Genomic DNA, 17186 nt, shown 5'->3' with positions numbered 1-17186 from the left:
AGATCCTGCTGCAAGTTCTACATAACCTTTAGCGACCTGTGTAAAATCATACGAGAGATCATGTAGAAATCTCAATTGTACAACAACTGGGCTAAGACATTTCTTGTTAGTTTATCCCCTCTTCTTTCAACCTTAGAAGAAAAGAAAGAAGGAAAGAAAGGAGGAGAGAAAGAAAGAAGAATGAAACGGGAGAGGAGAGGAGGGGGAGGGGAGGGGAGGGGGGAGGGGAAGGGAGCGGGGAGGGGGAGGGGAGGGAGGGGAGGGGAGGGAGGGGAGGGGAGGGAGGGGAGGGGAGGGGAGGGGAGGGAGGGGAGGGGAGGGGGAGGGGAGGGAGGGAGGGGAGAGGGAGGGGAGGAGGGAGGGGAGGGGAGGAGAGAGAGAGAGGAGAGGAGAGGAGAGAGAGAGGAGAGGAGAGGGAGAGGAGAGGAGAGGAGAGGAGAGAGAGAGAGAGAGGAGAGGAGAGAGAGGAGAGGAGAGGAGAGGAGAGGGAGAGAGAGGAGAGGAGAGGAGAGGGAGAGGAGAGGAGAGGAGAGAGAGGAGAGGAGAGGAGAGGAGAGGAGAGGAAGAGGAGAGGAGAGGGAGGAGAGGAGAGAGAGGAGAGGAGAGGAGAGGAGAGGAGAGGAGAGGAGAGGAGAGAGAGGAGAGAAGAGGAGAGGAGAGGAAGAAAGAGGAGAGGAGAGGAAGAAAGAGGAGAGGAGAGGAAGAAAGAGGAGAGGAGAGGAAGGAGAGAGAGGAGAGGAGAGGAGAGGAGAGGAAGGAGAGGAAGGAGAGGAGAGGAGAGGAGAGGAGAGGAGAGGAGAGGAGAGGAGAGGAGAGGAGAGGAGAGGAGAGGAGAGGAGAGGAGAGGAGAGGAGAGGAGAGGAGAGGAGAGGAGAGGAGAGGAGGAGTTCAGAATCATTCTTCTCCCATGGCATTTATTGAAATGTCATTTGAAAGAGACCAAACAACGCTTTACATTCCTTTGGGTAAACGATATGGGCAAAAGTTCATAAGAACAGGAAAATTGCAGCCCTGATCTAGTTAATGGATATTAGAAGCACAAAATGCTTCCAAATGCACACAATTATTTTCATCTCCTAATTAAGTGAGGGGGTGAAAAGCTTCTTTCTAGGAAATATGGTAATATATATTGATCAGAAAAATGATGCTTCTACAGCAAACCCTGAGCATCATGCAAGGTTAAGAGATTCTCATTAATGAAAAAGCTTTTTTTTTTTTTTTTATGAAATGATGCCACCACTCAAGGAGAGTGTGGACTATGACCTCCAGTTAAGTGGAGATACCTCTTAAATATGACACTGCTCACACGAGCATCACTCAATGTCTTTCTTGGCCAGATAAATATTGAACAAAAGGGCTAACAGACCAAGCTCTCCTGCTCTGCCCTGCTTGTTTCATGGGTATCCACTGCTGAGATGAACACCACACAAACCCCAGTGCAAAGTATGGATGCTTTTCAAGCATTCCACTGATTACAGAATCAGAGGCTGGAAAAGGCCACTAGGATCATCCAGTCCAACTACCAACCCATCTCCATCATGTCCACTTACCATGACCCTCAGTGCCACCTCTCCACGTTTCTCAGACACCTCCAGGGATGGTGACTCCACCACCTCCCTGGATGGCATCAATGAAGGCATCAAATAGCAGTCCAGTCATCCATACTGGACCAGATCAGCACTGGCAATCAAGGCTGCAGTATCAACAAGCTGTGTTCAGAGGCTACATATCAGTATATAGCATTACTTACTACCATTACACTAAGAGCAGAAGGGGAAGTGTGGAATGCAATATATATATATGCAACCAGCAAAGCACAGCAGGTGCAGATCTGTAGGCACAAAGCACAACGTGTGACCATTGTATGTATTTCTAATTCACACATTGCATGTAATTCAGTAGGGTTACTTCGGAATGGACCCAGTCTTGCCCCCTGGGGTCAACATATTAGCTGTGGTCTTGGATTATAATCTTCTGGCTTAATTTATTCTAAAGGAGTTGGGGTTAGATACCCTGATACAACCCCAAGTGAGAATAAGGGCCATAAACAGAGACAACTGGAACATGTATCACAGACCTTCACTTTGGATTTGAGTAAATCTAGAACAGTAACGTAGCTGCATCCACAAGTTCTATGCGGTTTACTCCTGAAAAAAATTCCTTTGCATTTATTTTGTCCAGACTCCCTCAGTTATCAGATACACAAGCTGCCACTGAAATTAAAAGCTTCTTCTCCTAGTGCACCTGGATTTAGTTTCTAACTCCTACAAGCACAAATAGGAACATAGATTAGCTCTTTCTGTTACTTATTTTGCTGTCTGCCCTGCTTCCCTTGTTAATGGAAATATAATTAATTTCAATTGCAGCCAGAAACAAGTACTTTTAATTGTTCAGTATATTAGTGTTACATTGTTTACAAGATTATTTTTCTTTAGGAGGCACATCCAACATAGACTGAGTCCCAAATGGATGGTAAGCTTGCAGAATCTAACTTGCAGTGTTGTTTTTGCTACCTGGAAAGGTAATGTATTCAGCCCATTGGGATCTTCCTGTATTTCAGACCTGAGCAAGACAGATTCCAAATTGCCCGAGATGGCAGAATTATCACACCACAAGAGGCTTTGCAGGATTCAACTGATCAACTTGAGTACAGCAGGGCACCTACTAGTGTGCGTCCTATGAACAATACATGGATATAGCTCTGCCTGAAATCTAACTCACAGCTTCTTAACCTACAGGGATGGTTCGGACCCACTCAAGTCAGCTCATGATGGAGTGTCAAGTTTGTTTTGCCATAATCTCCAGTGGGAGTCCAAAAAAATGGACTCAATAAAACAGGGAGAAGGAAACAGCGCTCAACAACTGTGCAAAAGGAACACCTTCTTCTAATTACACGTGTTTTTTATCTTGCTTTAGATACCGTGCAATGAATTTGGTGGAAGCCAGCAGAATCCAATGGAAATTCAGAGAAAAGCAACATTATCCACTGAAACATCAGACAAATATCGACTCCTCCACAAAAGGCTTACTCAGACGCCCTCGGAGAGTCAATATTTGGTGGGGAGCATTAAAATTTCACAGGCCCTTGGCCAAGGTGACTTTCTGCAAGTAAGGATGACCTCTCTGACAAGCAACTGCCACACGTGGGCAGAGGCAATCCAGCATTCAGCATCCCCTGGTCCTCCAGCTGATTGACAGTAGGGCAATGTTCACCTTCTTTTTGCTCTGCTAGGGGTGAGAACATCTTGCCTTGGGGAAGTGCCTAGGAAACAAACACAGGATCCCAAAGAAACCACTGTGAAGGAGGAAAACAAAGGGCAAGCCTTGAGACCATGATCATAGAATCATAGAATGGCACAGGTTGAAAAGGACCATAAGGATCATCTAGCTTCAACCCTCCTGCTGCGTGCAGGGTCACTTCATGAACACAACAGATGGATCAGGGAGATGGGTAGGTAGATTTCATGGAGTTGTAGAATTTCTGGCACTTTAACCCACTAATACATTCTCTATAAAGCCTGGACCCACATCCAGTTGCAGTAAAGGGAGATTTTTCTGCTCTTTGGGAATTGTCAGATCCCAGAAGCTTTCAGGAGCTCTACTAAATTTCACGTGCATTATATCCCATTATGCAGATGCCTTTAAGTAAATGTAAATCACATCAAGACTAATTGTTAAGGGCTTTCGGCTGTGAGAAGCAAAGTTCTTTGAGATGGCTTCTGATGGCTCAGTGGCCACATGTCTTTGCCCTCTTTCCCCCACTTCCATTCATCTACACTTGATGATGTCCAGAGCTCTCATAGACAAGGCCAGCAGGGCTCTCTGGGTTAATTAAATCAGTGTCGTTTGCTGTCTGGAGCTCAAATGACAAACAAATTTCTGATCTTGACCCTTCTGAGGCAAGGCTGGTCTGTGAAGCACGACAGTGGATCAGTCCTCATTCTGTTTTCCCAGGCTTACCCAGAAGAAGACACCACACCCAGTGCATTGGTTCCTCCTCTCTTGTTTGCTGGGTTAGAAAACACCAGCACTGACTTAGCAAAACAAGCACTTTTTTGTTCTGCTTTAATAGCCCCCCCCCCCCCCCCTTTTCTGCTTCCCTTCCTGGGCTGTCATGGGGAAATAAGATGTCAGGAGATGCTCAGGAAGACTGAAAGGGACAGTTCCCCTCCTCCCTGATCAGGCTGTGAATGCGAGGCTAATTCTATTAGCCCAGGCACTCCATTATCCAAACAGCCCCTTGCCAGCCTCCTGGTGCATTTGCAGATGCATTAGTGTAATGGTGCTGTACACTGCCAAACACATGCTGCCTTCCATCCCAGATGTTTCTCCCAGGCTGAAAAGGCGATTCCTACATTTATACATATACATACACGTATATACATCTATAAGTCTATATTGGGGCATCAAAATTTCAGAAGATATCAACCAAACTTAGGGGCTACAGAACAAGGCTTATATATATTAACACCCTTTAAAGTCCTTTATATGGGATAAATACGAGTGTACAAACACTTCATGATAGATCATCATCCAACCACAAGGCTGCACGCTTATTACCTGCAAATCATTACAGCTGGAAAGAGATAAACCTGATGCCCTTTTTTCTGTCTTATAAATTCTGAGATTTGCAGAAATCTGGCATGTGCAAGTGGTGACTTTCTTACCATAGCACAATGGTGTTTCTTCTAAGGTGGAGAGGAAGGGACGTAGCTCAGAGTGATGAGTCAATGTGACATGTCTTTTCTATTGCTTTATGATCTAGTATGGAATTCATTCATTTGCAGCCTATTTCTAGTCTGAACCAAAGAAGATGGCACTCAAGAAAAGGCTGTGTCCATCTCTGGAACCTTCTAAGAAAACACCAAGGAGACAATAAACAGCAACATGGGACGTGGTTTAGTGGGGATGTGGTGGTGAGAGGTTGATGACTGGACTAAATGACCTTTGAGGTCTTTTGCAATCATAATGATTCTATACATCAGACCTCACTGCACTTGACTTCTTTCCTGGCCAACAGGTGAAAGAACTGAATTCCAAACTAACAGCAAATCACAGAGCCAGGCCAAATATTTTTCCTCCAAAGATTGACAATAAACTCAAGGTGAGTTTTTGATGAAAAAAAAAAAGAGTAATGTTTTGAAGAAACGGTGTCAGAAAGGAATAAATCTGAGAAAGAATATACCACTTAAACACATAGGGTATTTCTAGGGACCTGGCCCAGCTGAGAAAGAAACTTTCATCTGCCTAGTAAAGGAATTTACTATTTTTCTATGATCCTGAGGCAAAACCAGTGATGCTAAAACCTACAAACAGTACCTCTAGATAAGAAAAATATTAGTCAAAACTGCAACTATTTATCAGGTGCTATTTCTCCTTCCTTTCCTTAAACAGTTGTGTGAGGAAGCAAGTGAAGACATACCCAAATCATACACCTACATTAAATAAGAAGACTTCAGAACGTATCAAAAGCCCGTTTTTGTATTATAACCAATATTTTGCTTCTCTTCTAAGTAGGAGGAATAACCCCATCGAGCTGTTTGAGTACATCCCTATGTAATAGAGGGGCAAGAAGACACTACAGATAGTCAGCTATATAAACTACGTGCCACATCCAGTAGTAGGTGGATTGATTGTCAGTTTACAAGGAGAGGCTAGAAGAGGGAAAGAGAGGCTATTTGGCTCATGTGGGAGCTGGAAAAGCCTATGATATTTGCCTCAAGCACTTTTATCTATTTAACAACAAAAATTAATGGAAACAAATGATCAGAAGACAACAAATGGATCTGCAGTTACCCTCACCAAGGAAAGCTGATAGTCTGTTTACATATCTAATGTTTGTTATGAGACTCCGCACTCCCTGCAGGATGCTTCAATGCATATGGTGTTGTCATTGTGTGATTTTTTTTCCTTTTTAATTTCTTGATACAAACTATGAAAGCATCCCTTGGTTTCCAAGACTCTCTTTGCTGGGAAGCAAGGGGATGCTCTTCAAGCAAAGCAGCCCTGTTGGAGCCTGGATGCTGAGATATATGAGCTCCTGGATCCTGCAGCCACAAGGAGGATAGGAAGCTCAGGGTCTCCAAAAAGACACTATTTCCACTGCATTAGCAAATGTATAGCATCCAAGCCATACTAGCTGATATAACTGCTATCCTCAAATGCCATGTCCATGTTACCAAATAAAACAGTCCAAGTCTTGCTGACAAGCAATTCTGTGTCTACATCTGTATTTCAAGCACTATCAGATCACAGAATCATTAATGTTGGAAAGTCTACTAAGACCACCAATCCAACCATCAACTCATCCCCACCATGCCCGCCTCAGTACCACATCTACCCTTTCCTTAAACACCTTCAGAAAAGGTGATTCCACCACCTCCCTGGGCAGCCTATGCCAATACTTGACTGTTATTTGCAGAAGAAATGTTTCCAGGGGTACAGCTTGAACCTTCCCTGATGCTACTTAAGGCCTTTACCTCTTGTCATGTCATTGGTTATGTGGGAGAAGAGGCCCCCATCTCACTACAGCTCCCTTTCAGGTAGTTGTAGAGAGCAATAAGGTCTCTCAGTATAGAATGAACTGTTTGCAGGAGCAAATAAAGCCACGATTTATTAAGGAAAAAAAGCAACAATAGCAAATAAAAGTAAATCCCATCTCCACTCTCACAGGTCATTCTTGGCCCCATATCACAGATCAGCAGCCCCCAAGGTATGCACGCATATGGTTGTGAGGCTGTGCCATGAATCAGATAAGCAAACAAGCCAGTTTTACCCACAAAGCAAATGAAAATAACCACAAAATAATAATTGCTTTCTTCATTTTAACTGTCATCCTTTTGGAAGCACAAATGCAAGACTTGGAGGGGATATCACAAATAATTATCTAGAGATAAGATTCCTGTACATCCACAACCTGAAAACATGGCGTTCTCCCCAATAGGAACCATTCCTGCTTCCTTGAAGGGCACATGCAGCTGGATTTGTGAATGAAAATTACAGAAGCTGTAATTTTCCTCTTTGAAAGCACGTGTTTAAGATGGACTTCACAGACATTAGGTGTGTTTTCCCAAAGGTGTGAGCTCAACCTTGGAAAAGCGCTGAGTAAAGGAGTAAAGTAATTAGTGATGGATAGCGTGTTCACCAAGTCCATTAGCTGGAAAGAAAAGCAAATCTGCAGCATGCTCGGCTGGAAAGAAAAGCAAACCTACAACATGCTTTGCATTCCTCCTCTGAATTTCCTTGCCTCGTGACAGCATCCTTACAACCCCCCACCTGTGAGGCAGCTCCCCCCAGCACAGTGCAGCTTCACATCCCACCAGGGACTGGCATTTCCAATCAATTAGATATGTCACCGGTGAATTTCTCTGCTAATTGCTGGAGTTTATTATGTCTAGAGCCAGGTTAAATGCAGAACTCCCGAGGTCACATGAGGTCACGCAGACAATCAGTTCCACATTTTCCATAGCAAGAGAGCCCCCCCATAATCAGTCACTGCCAAGTGGTTTGTAATGACCAACCTGCCAGTTAATGGCCTGAGGTGAAAGACTTGGGAGTAGATTATGAGAGAGAGAAAAGAAGGACCTGAAACAGCAAAGATGGCCACCTTGAAGGGGACAGAACAGATGCATGAAGCCCATGTTGGTGTGTTGGGGCAGGAGATGGTTTCCTTTACGTATAGGCAGCTCATAGACGGCAAGAAGAGACTTCCAATTGCACCAACCCATTCTCCAAATGTCCCTGGGTCTCAAGGGTGTCATGTGAAGCCACAATGAAAACTAAGGTGCTCATGCGTAAAAATCAATGGGGTTGAAGGGAGAACCTGGTAGGGCTGTTTGTGAAAAATAAGAGCACATAGCTCTATTCAGAAGGCAAAGGAAAAACATCTTCCCATCTGTTCTGGAGACAAGAGTGTTTTCAAATCTCTCCAGGCTCGTTTCTACACTGCATCCTGTGGATGAAAGATGTCCTGTCCCTTACCAGCATTTTGTTCTGAGCCGGTTGTAGTGGACCATGAAACAGCTCAGCCCAACTAAGGCACATAATGAGGGCTTAAAATGCACCGTGTCTGCAGAAAGCAGCTGCCTGAAGACTCTTGCCTAAATGTCAACATTGTTTTCAGAAACAATTATAGGCAATGCAAAAATAGCAATCAGGGCATTACGTACATCTTCTACATCCAAAGGCTGGCAGATGAGTTTATTTCATGAAGAAGCCAAAAGAGGATCACTCTAATAGCTGGATCCGCAAGCTCTACCTAAAACACAATGCTACACAGACTTCCTTCCCCAGGCTTAAAGGCTTCAGAATGATATAGAGGCAAGGCTGATTCCTTGGATCTTTCTACATCCAAAAAACGTGTTGCAATGCCCTGACAATCCACACTGCCAAATTCTCCATGGATTTTTGTAGGGGTTTGGCTATCCAAACTGCAATCCTTTAAGTTGAGATTTCTTCCCTATATGGTTTAGACAATGCTAACACATCTTGGGAGTGAAAGAAAGCTGAACCCTACAGGCTCAGGTCACACTGACACTTGGTCTCAAGAGCATTCCCTGATTTATTGTGTTTATTAGAAGAGAAAAATGAAGGGTACCTTGTCCTGATGGATGTTGAGTTGGTGCAAATGTCTGCCTACATCCCTTGTGCCAATACTCTGAATTCATGCACAGAAAGAGTATTTCTGTGAAACACTGTGGAGATAATAAACTTTCTAGATTCATTCTTGCTTGGATGCTTAGAGGAAACATAAGTTACCTTTGCTATAAGAACTATAGGACTATAGGAAAAGAAAATCCCTTCATCAAGTGTATTAAAAGAAAGGAGTAAGAATGGCATGGATGGTGCTGGGACTGAGATGAGCTATCAAGAGCAACTGCTTAAGGACCACTATTTCAAGAAGTTCCAACTTCAACCTATTCAACAGGACATGGCAGAGAAATTACCCTGTCCCCATACAACACTCAACGATTGAGAATACAGTCATACAGCCCTTGGTATTGATTTTACTGCCTCAAAAAACCTTCTCAGCCCCAGGATTGCCACGTTGCCACTGTGGGGAAATATTGCTGGTAGGTGGATGATTGCACCGGATGATCTTGGAGGTCTCTTCCAACCTTGATGATTCTCTGATTCTATGTTTATCATGTCAGCGTAGCCTTGGGTACGTACCCAAGAGGAATATCTAGGGAATATCATTACAGCAATGGGTGACTTCCTGACCTGTGCTGTCCACCTACACAAATGTGCTTCCATGGTTCAGTATAGCAAGCCTATGCTACAAACAGATGCATTCTGTCACTGTTCACTGTAGGGACATTGGTCTAGATGACCCATAAGGGTCTCTTACAACTCAAACAACTCCATGATTCCGTGCATCAGAGTCAACAATCAGTTCGGTTCACTGCCTCAAAATACCTTCATAAAGGAAAAACGCATAGCCCAAAAATCCCACAACCCACAAACAAAGAAAAATCCCCACAAAGTAAAACAAAACCCAATTAACATTAAAGAATTCCCATCGCTTCCTCTCCTTGTTAGGAGACACTACAAGATCATCTTGTCAGGGCAGTTGAGTATACTATTATCCAAACACCATCAGCAATGTACAGCGTGACATCAAAGTTCCTTTTTAATAGAAATGAACATAAAAGCCAGCTTGCCATTCAAGGGCAGGTTCTGACATGGTTTTATTTTCCTCATCCTACAAAACTCACCTACGCTGATAATGGTTGTATTGCGTAGCATAAAGTGATGAGAGATATTTAGCAGGGAAATAAAGCAAGAAAGGAGCAAAGTAAAATGGGCAAAAGGGAACAAAGAACTGTGGGACAGTAAAAAAATGATGCTGACTAAAAAAAAAAGTACCTGGCTATTAATCCCCACTATCATGGAGCACTTTTAGCAGCTCAGGAGCATTTCACACAAAATAGTACTAGAAAACAACAGCTCTGTACAGTCATAGTGTAAGGAAATGCCTTAAGTAAATACTTTCATTAAAGACAAATACACGAGCCTGCAATTGAAATAACTTTTTGAAACATTTTAAATGCAATGATTAAGAGAAGAGTCCCTGACAGCCACAGGGCACCAAACCAGGAAAGCACTCAAGCATGTGTTAGATTGAAAAGATTAAGCCCAAGAGGTACAGAAGTGCCTGCATTGAAGGTTTCCTGAGCCAGGGTCGCTGCCTTGCTCAAATCCTCCCTCCCTGAGAGCACTGGTGCCCAGCAGAATACCAAAGCAGAGGGTGATTAAACACTGGTGCTTTCAAGTGACCTGCAAATGTAAGGTCTGAGCGAGGCAGCTCAGAGGAGAAGACCTGGCTGTCACGGAGATTGGAGGAGACAGATGTTTAATGGAGTCCAGGATTACAGATCTGGCACGCTTCACATGTAATCATCAGCTTCTTAAGTTTCCCCTTTCTTCTCCCCTTCTGAGGCTGTTACAGGGTCAGGGGCTGGGGGAGGAGGGAATGAAGATTTTCAGATTTCTACCTAAATTCCTTGAGCTGCCCTTAATACTCTGACCTATTCCAAGCTGAAACCACAACCAGGGCACCAAGAAGTGGGAGTGGATATATATATATATATATTAATAATAGGAGTATTGCATTGAACTCTATGGATCTGCACTTTTTTCCCCAAGCAGAGCTCAGCAGGCTGTGTTTGACACACAGGGGCCACATCACAGAGGAACAACACCATGATCAATAGGGCCAGCTGACCCATGCACAGTGTGCCAGGCTGCCCTGAGCCCCAGGGGAGATATCAGCACAACTTCCCACCCACCATCCACATATAAGGATCGATAGTTCCTGCCACTTCCCTACCAGGGAATAACTCCACAAATGCTTTTTGTACTTATGGATATTGCCCAGTTTTTCCTTCAGCCTTCCTAGTATTTTGCTTTTTTTCTGGATGAGAGCTACTATTTGTGAAATCAGAGCCCTGAATGGGACCCTATGAATACAGCAGGACAAGGGTTCCCAATTAAAAGTGCAAGGGGGAGGAGGAAGAAGTCATGGTTGCTGGTTCGACCCATCTCATTCCTCACATCACAATCCCAGGCAACCCCCTAAAATTGTGTCTATCACAGAGATATGACACAATCATAGAATGAGAGAATGACTTGGAAGGGTCCTTAAAGATCATCAAACTTCAGTTCCCCTGACATGAGCCAATTGTCCTGGATTACATCAGGCTGCCCAGGGCCCCATCCAGCCTGGCCTTGAAACCCTCCAAAGACAGGCAGTTGAAGCATTGCTGCCTTCTAATACTTAAAAAGAGCTTACAAACAGGGACTTTTTATATGTTCTGATCTTGGAACTATCTGCTGTACCTTAAGGACACATGGATGTGGCAGAGATGGACAGTGGCTTGTCTACAGTGATACAAGGTGGAATTAAGTCCATCTCTCAACTCCTGAACTGTTTCTCAACTGCAAAGCTCGTCTACCTAGAATAATACTTGTTTCATAGCAAAGCAAGGTATTAAACACAGCACAAACACTTACAAAAGCACTTTCAATACATAAAAATAACTTAAGTGCAAAAAACCCCAAAACAACCAAGGCAATGGGAGATGAAGTTGCAGATGAAGATGCATCCTGGTGGAATTCTTTTGCCAAAGAGAATTAATTTATCTGGGACATCTCCAAGACCTTGAACTGGTTCCTCATTGGCTCACCCCAGTCTCCTGTTATTTATGTCCCCACTGCAGCACACAACCACCCCTGCATGTGATCAAGATACCAAGAGTGTCCCTACTTCTGTAATGATGCCAAAGCTTTGTCCTAGGATAACCATGTGCAAACAGCAAACGAGTTAAAATCAAGCTAAACTATGACTTTTCCTTGCCATAATATGCATTATGCTGATGAAGTACTATTTCAAGAGAGTCAGCAGCACAATGTGCTGCAGTTTTGCCAGTGGGCCAAATAGCTTTTATCACTCTTGGCTGGGAAATACAGGCACTCGGTGTCTTTTCCATCCTTAGCTGAGCATCAATGCAGGGTTTTCCATCCATGCAGTCATTTCTCAGAGGGCATCTCAGCTTCGTTAACAGGCCCTTAATTAGGTGAAAGCAAATGCAAGGGAGAGCAGAGTTCAGCCTCCGATATTGCTGAGGGTGATAAGTGGTATTTTAAGGGCAGGAAAGGACAGTCAAAAAGAACAAAAGTTGCCTTGGCCGCCAACTGGGATTACACTCTGTGCTTATTAGAGGTTCACTAAACTTTAGGAACTTTTCTTCCTTATATGTCTTGTTCAGGGCAGCCCAAAAGCAGGGTGGCTGAGCAATGAAACAGGCATTTAGGGGACCCTCCTTACAGAGAGTCAACACAACTTCACAAAGAAAAACTATATTTCAGCACTTTACTCAGGCTTTTAGAAACTCTGATTACCCTGGTCTTACTGAGCATGTCAGCCTCAGAGCATCAAATTACTCCATATCCTTCCCTCCCAGCTTTTATAGGTTGAAAAGTGAAGTCCTACAGAAGACCTGAACATCTCCAAAGAGTCACAGAATCACAGAATCACACAGAATCACAGAATTACCCGGGTTGGAAGGGACCTCAAGGATCCCCGGAGGTGTTCAAGGCCAGGTTGGATGGGGCAACCTGGTCTTGTACCAGATCTGGAGGTTGGTGGCCCTGCCTGTGTCAGGGAAGCTGGAACTTGATGATCCTCAGGGTCCCTTCCCACACAAGCCATTCTAGGAGTCAATGTGCGGCATTACCACCTTCCACACAACACCCTCTAGCCCCTTCTACAAGGCAGACATTTCCCCAATAGCCTTCAAGTCAGCAGAGTGAAATGATAGACATCTGCAGCAGCAACGCCGCTATTTATAACAGCTTATGGGTGTCTCTGCTGCTTTTAAATCCCAGGTCAAAAAGTCACACTTATTGGACAATCTCAGCTTTCTCTTTTCAAGCATAATCACTTCAGTCTCTTTTGGTCTTGGACAAATGATGAAAAACATGGCCTGCACGCAACCCAGTGGCTCACAAACAAACAGATGTAAATTTACAGGAGAAACCACTTGAGTTATTCTTAAAACTTGTGATCTTGAGCCAGTGTTTCTGGGGACAAGGCTGACAAGCCCCAGGAAACAGCCATTCCAAACAGAGGGCTTAATGCTAATTGAAATCTCACACAAAGACCACATCTGAAGAAATGACGCTGTAATTAGGTAAAGTTATTAGTGATTGCTTTAACTAATTGATACGATAATGCCAACAGCAGACAAGATTTTAATCAGTGGTCATGAAATCAGAGGTAAACTAACTAGTCACTACCTCCTCCTCTGCGGCTCATTTGCACACAGTAATGCTGTTGCAGATAGTGACTCAGCGCCGAAAAGAAGAATAAATCTCAGGAGACAAATAGGTAAAAGCCTCCCCCATTTTAATGAGAAACAGACACAGAAAGGCCAAAAAGATCCTGTCAATATGATTTGTAACACCATGACTTAATTTTTACCAAATGCTTTTTCTGCCATGCTTTAGCTGAAGCACATATTTAGTTGATATTGCATTGGCAAAGTTTAAAAGAGCCCCCCATAATACCTTATCTGCTTCTTCTACGCATGACCTGACCCATTTCACCTTTGATTTTTAGGGAATGATAGCAATGCACTGCTATCATTCTCAGTATATATATATATATCTCAGATCATGGATGCCTTTCTGCTATTTTATAGGGGAAAAAAGCCCAACTTTCTGCTGGAGTGTGACAGAGTCACCTGCACAGACAGGGACAGAAAACTTCCTTCCTTGAGTAAAACATGGGGTCACTCATAAACTACTCACTGAACAGCGTCCTCCTTAACCATCAGTAAACCAGAAGTGGGAGACAGCTCAAAGCCTTGGAATTTTAATACTACAAGGTTGAGCCCTCTTGCTTGTTTGCCCTTTCTTTCCCCCTCAAACCTTTCAGTTCCTTTTCTCTAGCTCTTCCCTTTGATCCCCCCATATCAAAGGGAAGAACTAAGATTCTCATATTTTGGAGTTGCTTCCAGGTGTTGCATCAGTTTTGCAAAACACTTCCAGCAATGAGAGAGTCCCAGGAGTCCCAACATGTTGAAATGGAGTTATTCAGGGGGTTGATCGAGTGGCCTTCCCATAACTAGCCCAAAACCACAAGAGGAAAATGAGCATCCTGCAACTCATGACATCAAGAGCCAGGTTGAGTGTATCAACACTTCAGCATCAAGAAGACATGGCCATTCAGCATTGGGGGGACAGCTGGAATGGGAGAGAGCTAAGAAATGGAGGAACAGAAAAGCCTGCAAATGGGAAGACAAGGCTACAGAAAAGAGTAAGATTGGAGATAGATTACATAGATAGAATGGAGGTGAAAAGTTGCTGCATCCTGCTCTTGAGAGGATGCCATGCTGAGCTGGGTCCTGTCACCTCACTGGCTTGGGGTTTGGCAAGAGAAATGCATGTTGGGACTGTCAAAGCTTTAACAGAACTGAGACAAGCTGGAAAAATTTGTTTTATTACTGGAGCTTCCATTCCTATTGAGGGGTGAGCCCTGAAGGCCAAGGCTAAAGTCCATGTCTGCCTTCAAAAAGGTCAGGCCAAGCTGTCACCCTCCTGTCCCTCATCTCCACAGACCTCACAATGTAAAGGGATTGTAAGCAGCCTACAAATTCCAAGCTCCTGGACCACAGCAACCCCACTAACAACCTCCATTCAAAATCCACCCATACCTCTGTCTTCTTGCCTCTGAAAACTTATCCTAGCTAGAGTAAAGGCTAATCATTTCAGTGTTAGTCAGACTAGAAAACAGCCACCTGAAGAGGATATGAAGGTCTATACAATCATAACAGCTGGAGAGGGGATGATTATTCACTTTCATTTTTAAGAGGCAGGAATTAGTGGGTGGAAAACCTGCCATAATGGTGGAAGAGTGGAGAAGAGAACGTGGCCCATCTCCGTCCTGGATACCGCTGACTGTTGACCACTGCAGCACAATGCTGACAGTGGGTCAAAGCATGGGGTAGAATATCTAATGGGGAACCTGGTCCTAGGGAACTTCTGGTTGTTTATGAAGGCAATAGGAAGGAGATCAAGTTTGCATTTTATATTTGGTGCCATTTACATGGTGCAAGGTCAGGAGAGTTGCATTTATTCAATGAACCCTAAATGTACAGGCGAACATGTTGCTCTTGGACTGGTGGCCTGCAGTAGAACTGGAGGTCCAAAGTAGGGCACTTTCTTTGCCCTGCCATGTTCCCTCATTGCTCCCTTTTGCCTAACCATCCTAAAGACTGCTTATAAGCATGCACAAAGCAACCAGTTACAATACTTCAAGTCCTTGAATGTCCACAAGAGTAATTACAAGCAATCCGTTTTCTCATGCCAAACTAGTTCTCCCCAACCCAAGGAGAAAACTTCCCTAAGGTCAAGATCTCTGCCAAAAACCAGTCAGACTTCCATGCCAGACCCAGACTGGATCTTCTATGAACTCTGGCTGATGATATTTCCAGTAACAACAGCAACACCACAACAAGAATATCACCCTAAACCATGTTTTCACTATGGCAGACCGTGCCTCCCATTCTAAATCACTGTGTCTCAGGGAAGCTCCAACTTCTCCAAATAACTCCATTTGAAGCCAAAAGACTCAGGGTTGCACTTACTCACTCTATTCATATCTGTGGCAGATGTAGCCACAGTTTGAATGGGGGTGGAGAGAATGTGGTACACAGCAGATGTGACAGCAATTCCTTGTCATGTACCCAGTAGGATGTATAACTGTATAAGGCAGTGCTGGATATGGTTCCTTCCCCTTAGGTCTGTGCCTATGTCCTCTCAATAATCTTCATCAGTGTATAAATGCAGTGGTTTCTAAGCACAATCATCAGATATTTACCAGCACTCAAGTATCTTTTGCAGTAACTGTTCATTGAGAATCTCGTTCTGCCATCCATAGCATGCTCAAGCTAAAAGCTTTTAGAACACCAGATGGACAGGGTTTCTTACCTGCTTCTCAGACATGATATAGAGGTGTTCATGATCCATTGAGAAGGCCATGTCCCGTAAGATGGGGCCAGTGTCCACCACCTGCACTATCTCATACTCCAGTGTGTTCTTGCTGGTGCCATCCACACGAATCTGCAGAGCAAAAAAACAAAGGTGGGGAGAGAACATGAGTATTTCTCCTCCTTCCATTTAGACTGAAGGATAATCGTTAGAAACTGTGTTCTTCTTCACGTCTTTTGGACAACAACCCCCATCATCACAAAATAAACTTTTCCCTTCCCTCCTCACTTAAAGGACAAAGCAATTTAGCTGCTGCTGGTGGACCCATCAACACAAAAGATCTGTAGAAGAACAATCTGGAGCTTGCTGATTTTCTCTGGCACTATCAGTGCATCACTGTTGTATTACTATCAGTGCATTATTGTTGTTGCCTGGACAAATCTTGCCAAAAATTATGATATAAAGGACAGAACTTGTGGTGATGATGAGCAAAAGAGCAAAAAAAACACACAAGAGTCTTCCAGACTGAGTCACTCAAATGCTAGCCAGATACTATTATCGTTCTTATTGCTAATACTCCATGGGACAATATATTATTGCAGAACGTACAACACAGGCTATTTCTCTTGTTGATTACCTATATCTGATATTGAAATCTGTCCTGCACAATTATGGCACCTTATGATTCCAGCTACAACTCATAACCCAGAGTCACTTAAGAGACATCAATAACTGGAATTGTGAGAACACTGTCCCTGTTTATCCCTGACAGTAAGCCAGAGCTACAAAAGAAAGTGCACAAAACTCAATGGGTTTCTCTCTTTACTGGTCTAAAGTCAGTCTGTAGAGGCTGGACTGAAAAACAGTTGGAGTATAATCACAAGTCAGGATAATCTAGCTATCCGCAGAAGTATTGGGTCCACCTGGATATTCTAGACCCAGTATTTCAGCAAAACTCATGACCACACAATTCAGAGATGCATCTACATTGCTTTTCTCACTGTGTTTACTCTCAGTTCCCCAAAATCTTGTACCCCACAGCAATCCAAACATTGCAGTATCCCTCCCCACTTTCCCAAGTTATAGCAATATAACTTATTTCCTTACATCCAGTCTAAATAGCCCTTTCCAAAGGAGACCAGAGGATGTGGGGTTGACTGATCATCTTGATGGATCTGGTGTTGATAGAAACA

General features: G+C 43.7%; 1 protein-coding gene across 4 annotated transcripts in view; it reads right to left on the bottom strand.

The window, feature by feature from the left end:
- Positions 1–17186, bottom strand: part of PLXNA4 (plexin A4) — a 397375-nt gene that overhangs the window by 182533 nt on the left and 197656 nt on the right. For all 4 annotated transcript variants that reach the window (XM_032449091.1, XM_015861239.2, XM_032449104.1 and 1 more), the window contains one exon: positions 15994–16125. In XM_032449091.1, the coding sequence (XP_032304982.1) occupies positions 15994–16125 (132 nt within the window). The remainder of the gene's footprint in view (positions 1–15993; positions 16126–17186) is intronic.

The sequence above is a fragment of the Coturnix japonica genome, chromosome 1 (assembly GCF_001577835.2).
Source record: "Coturnix japonica isolate 7356 chromosome 1, Coturnix japonica 2.1, whole genome shotgun sequence".
Classification (NCBI taxonomy): Eukaryota; Metazoa; Chordata; class Aves; order Galliformes; family Phasianidae; genus Coturnix; species Coturnix japonica.
Note: the sequence above shows the minus strand (reverse complement) of the source record. Positions and strands in the feature narration are given on the sequence as shown.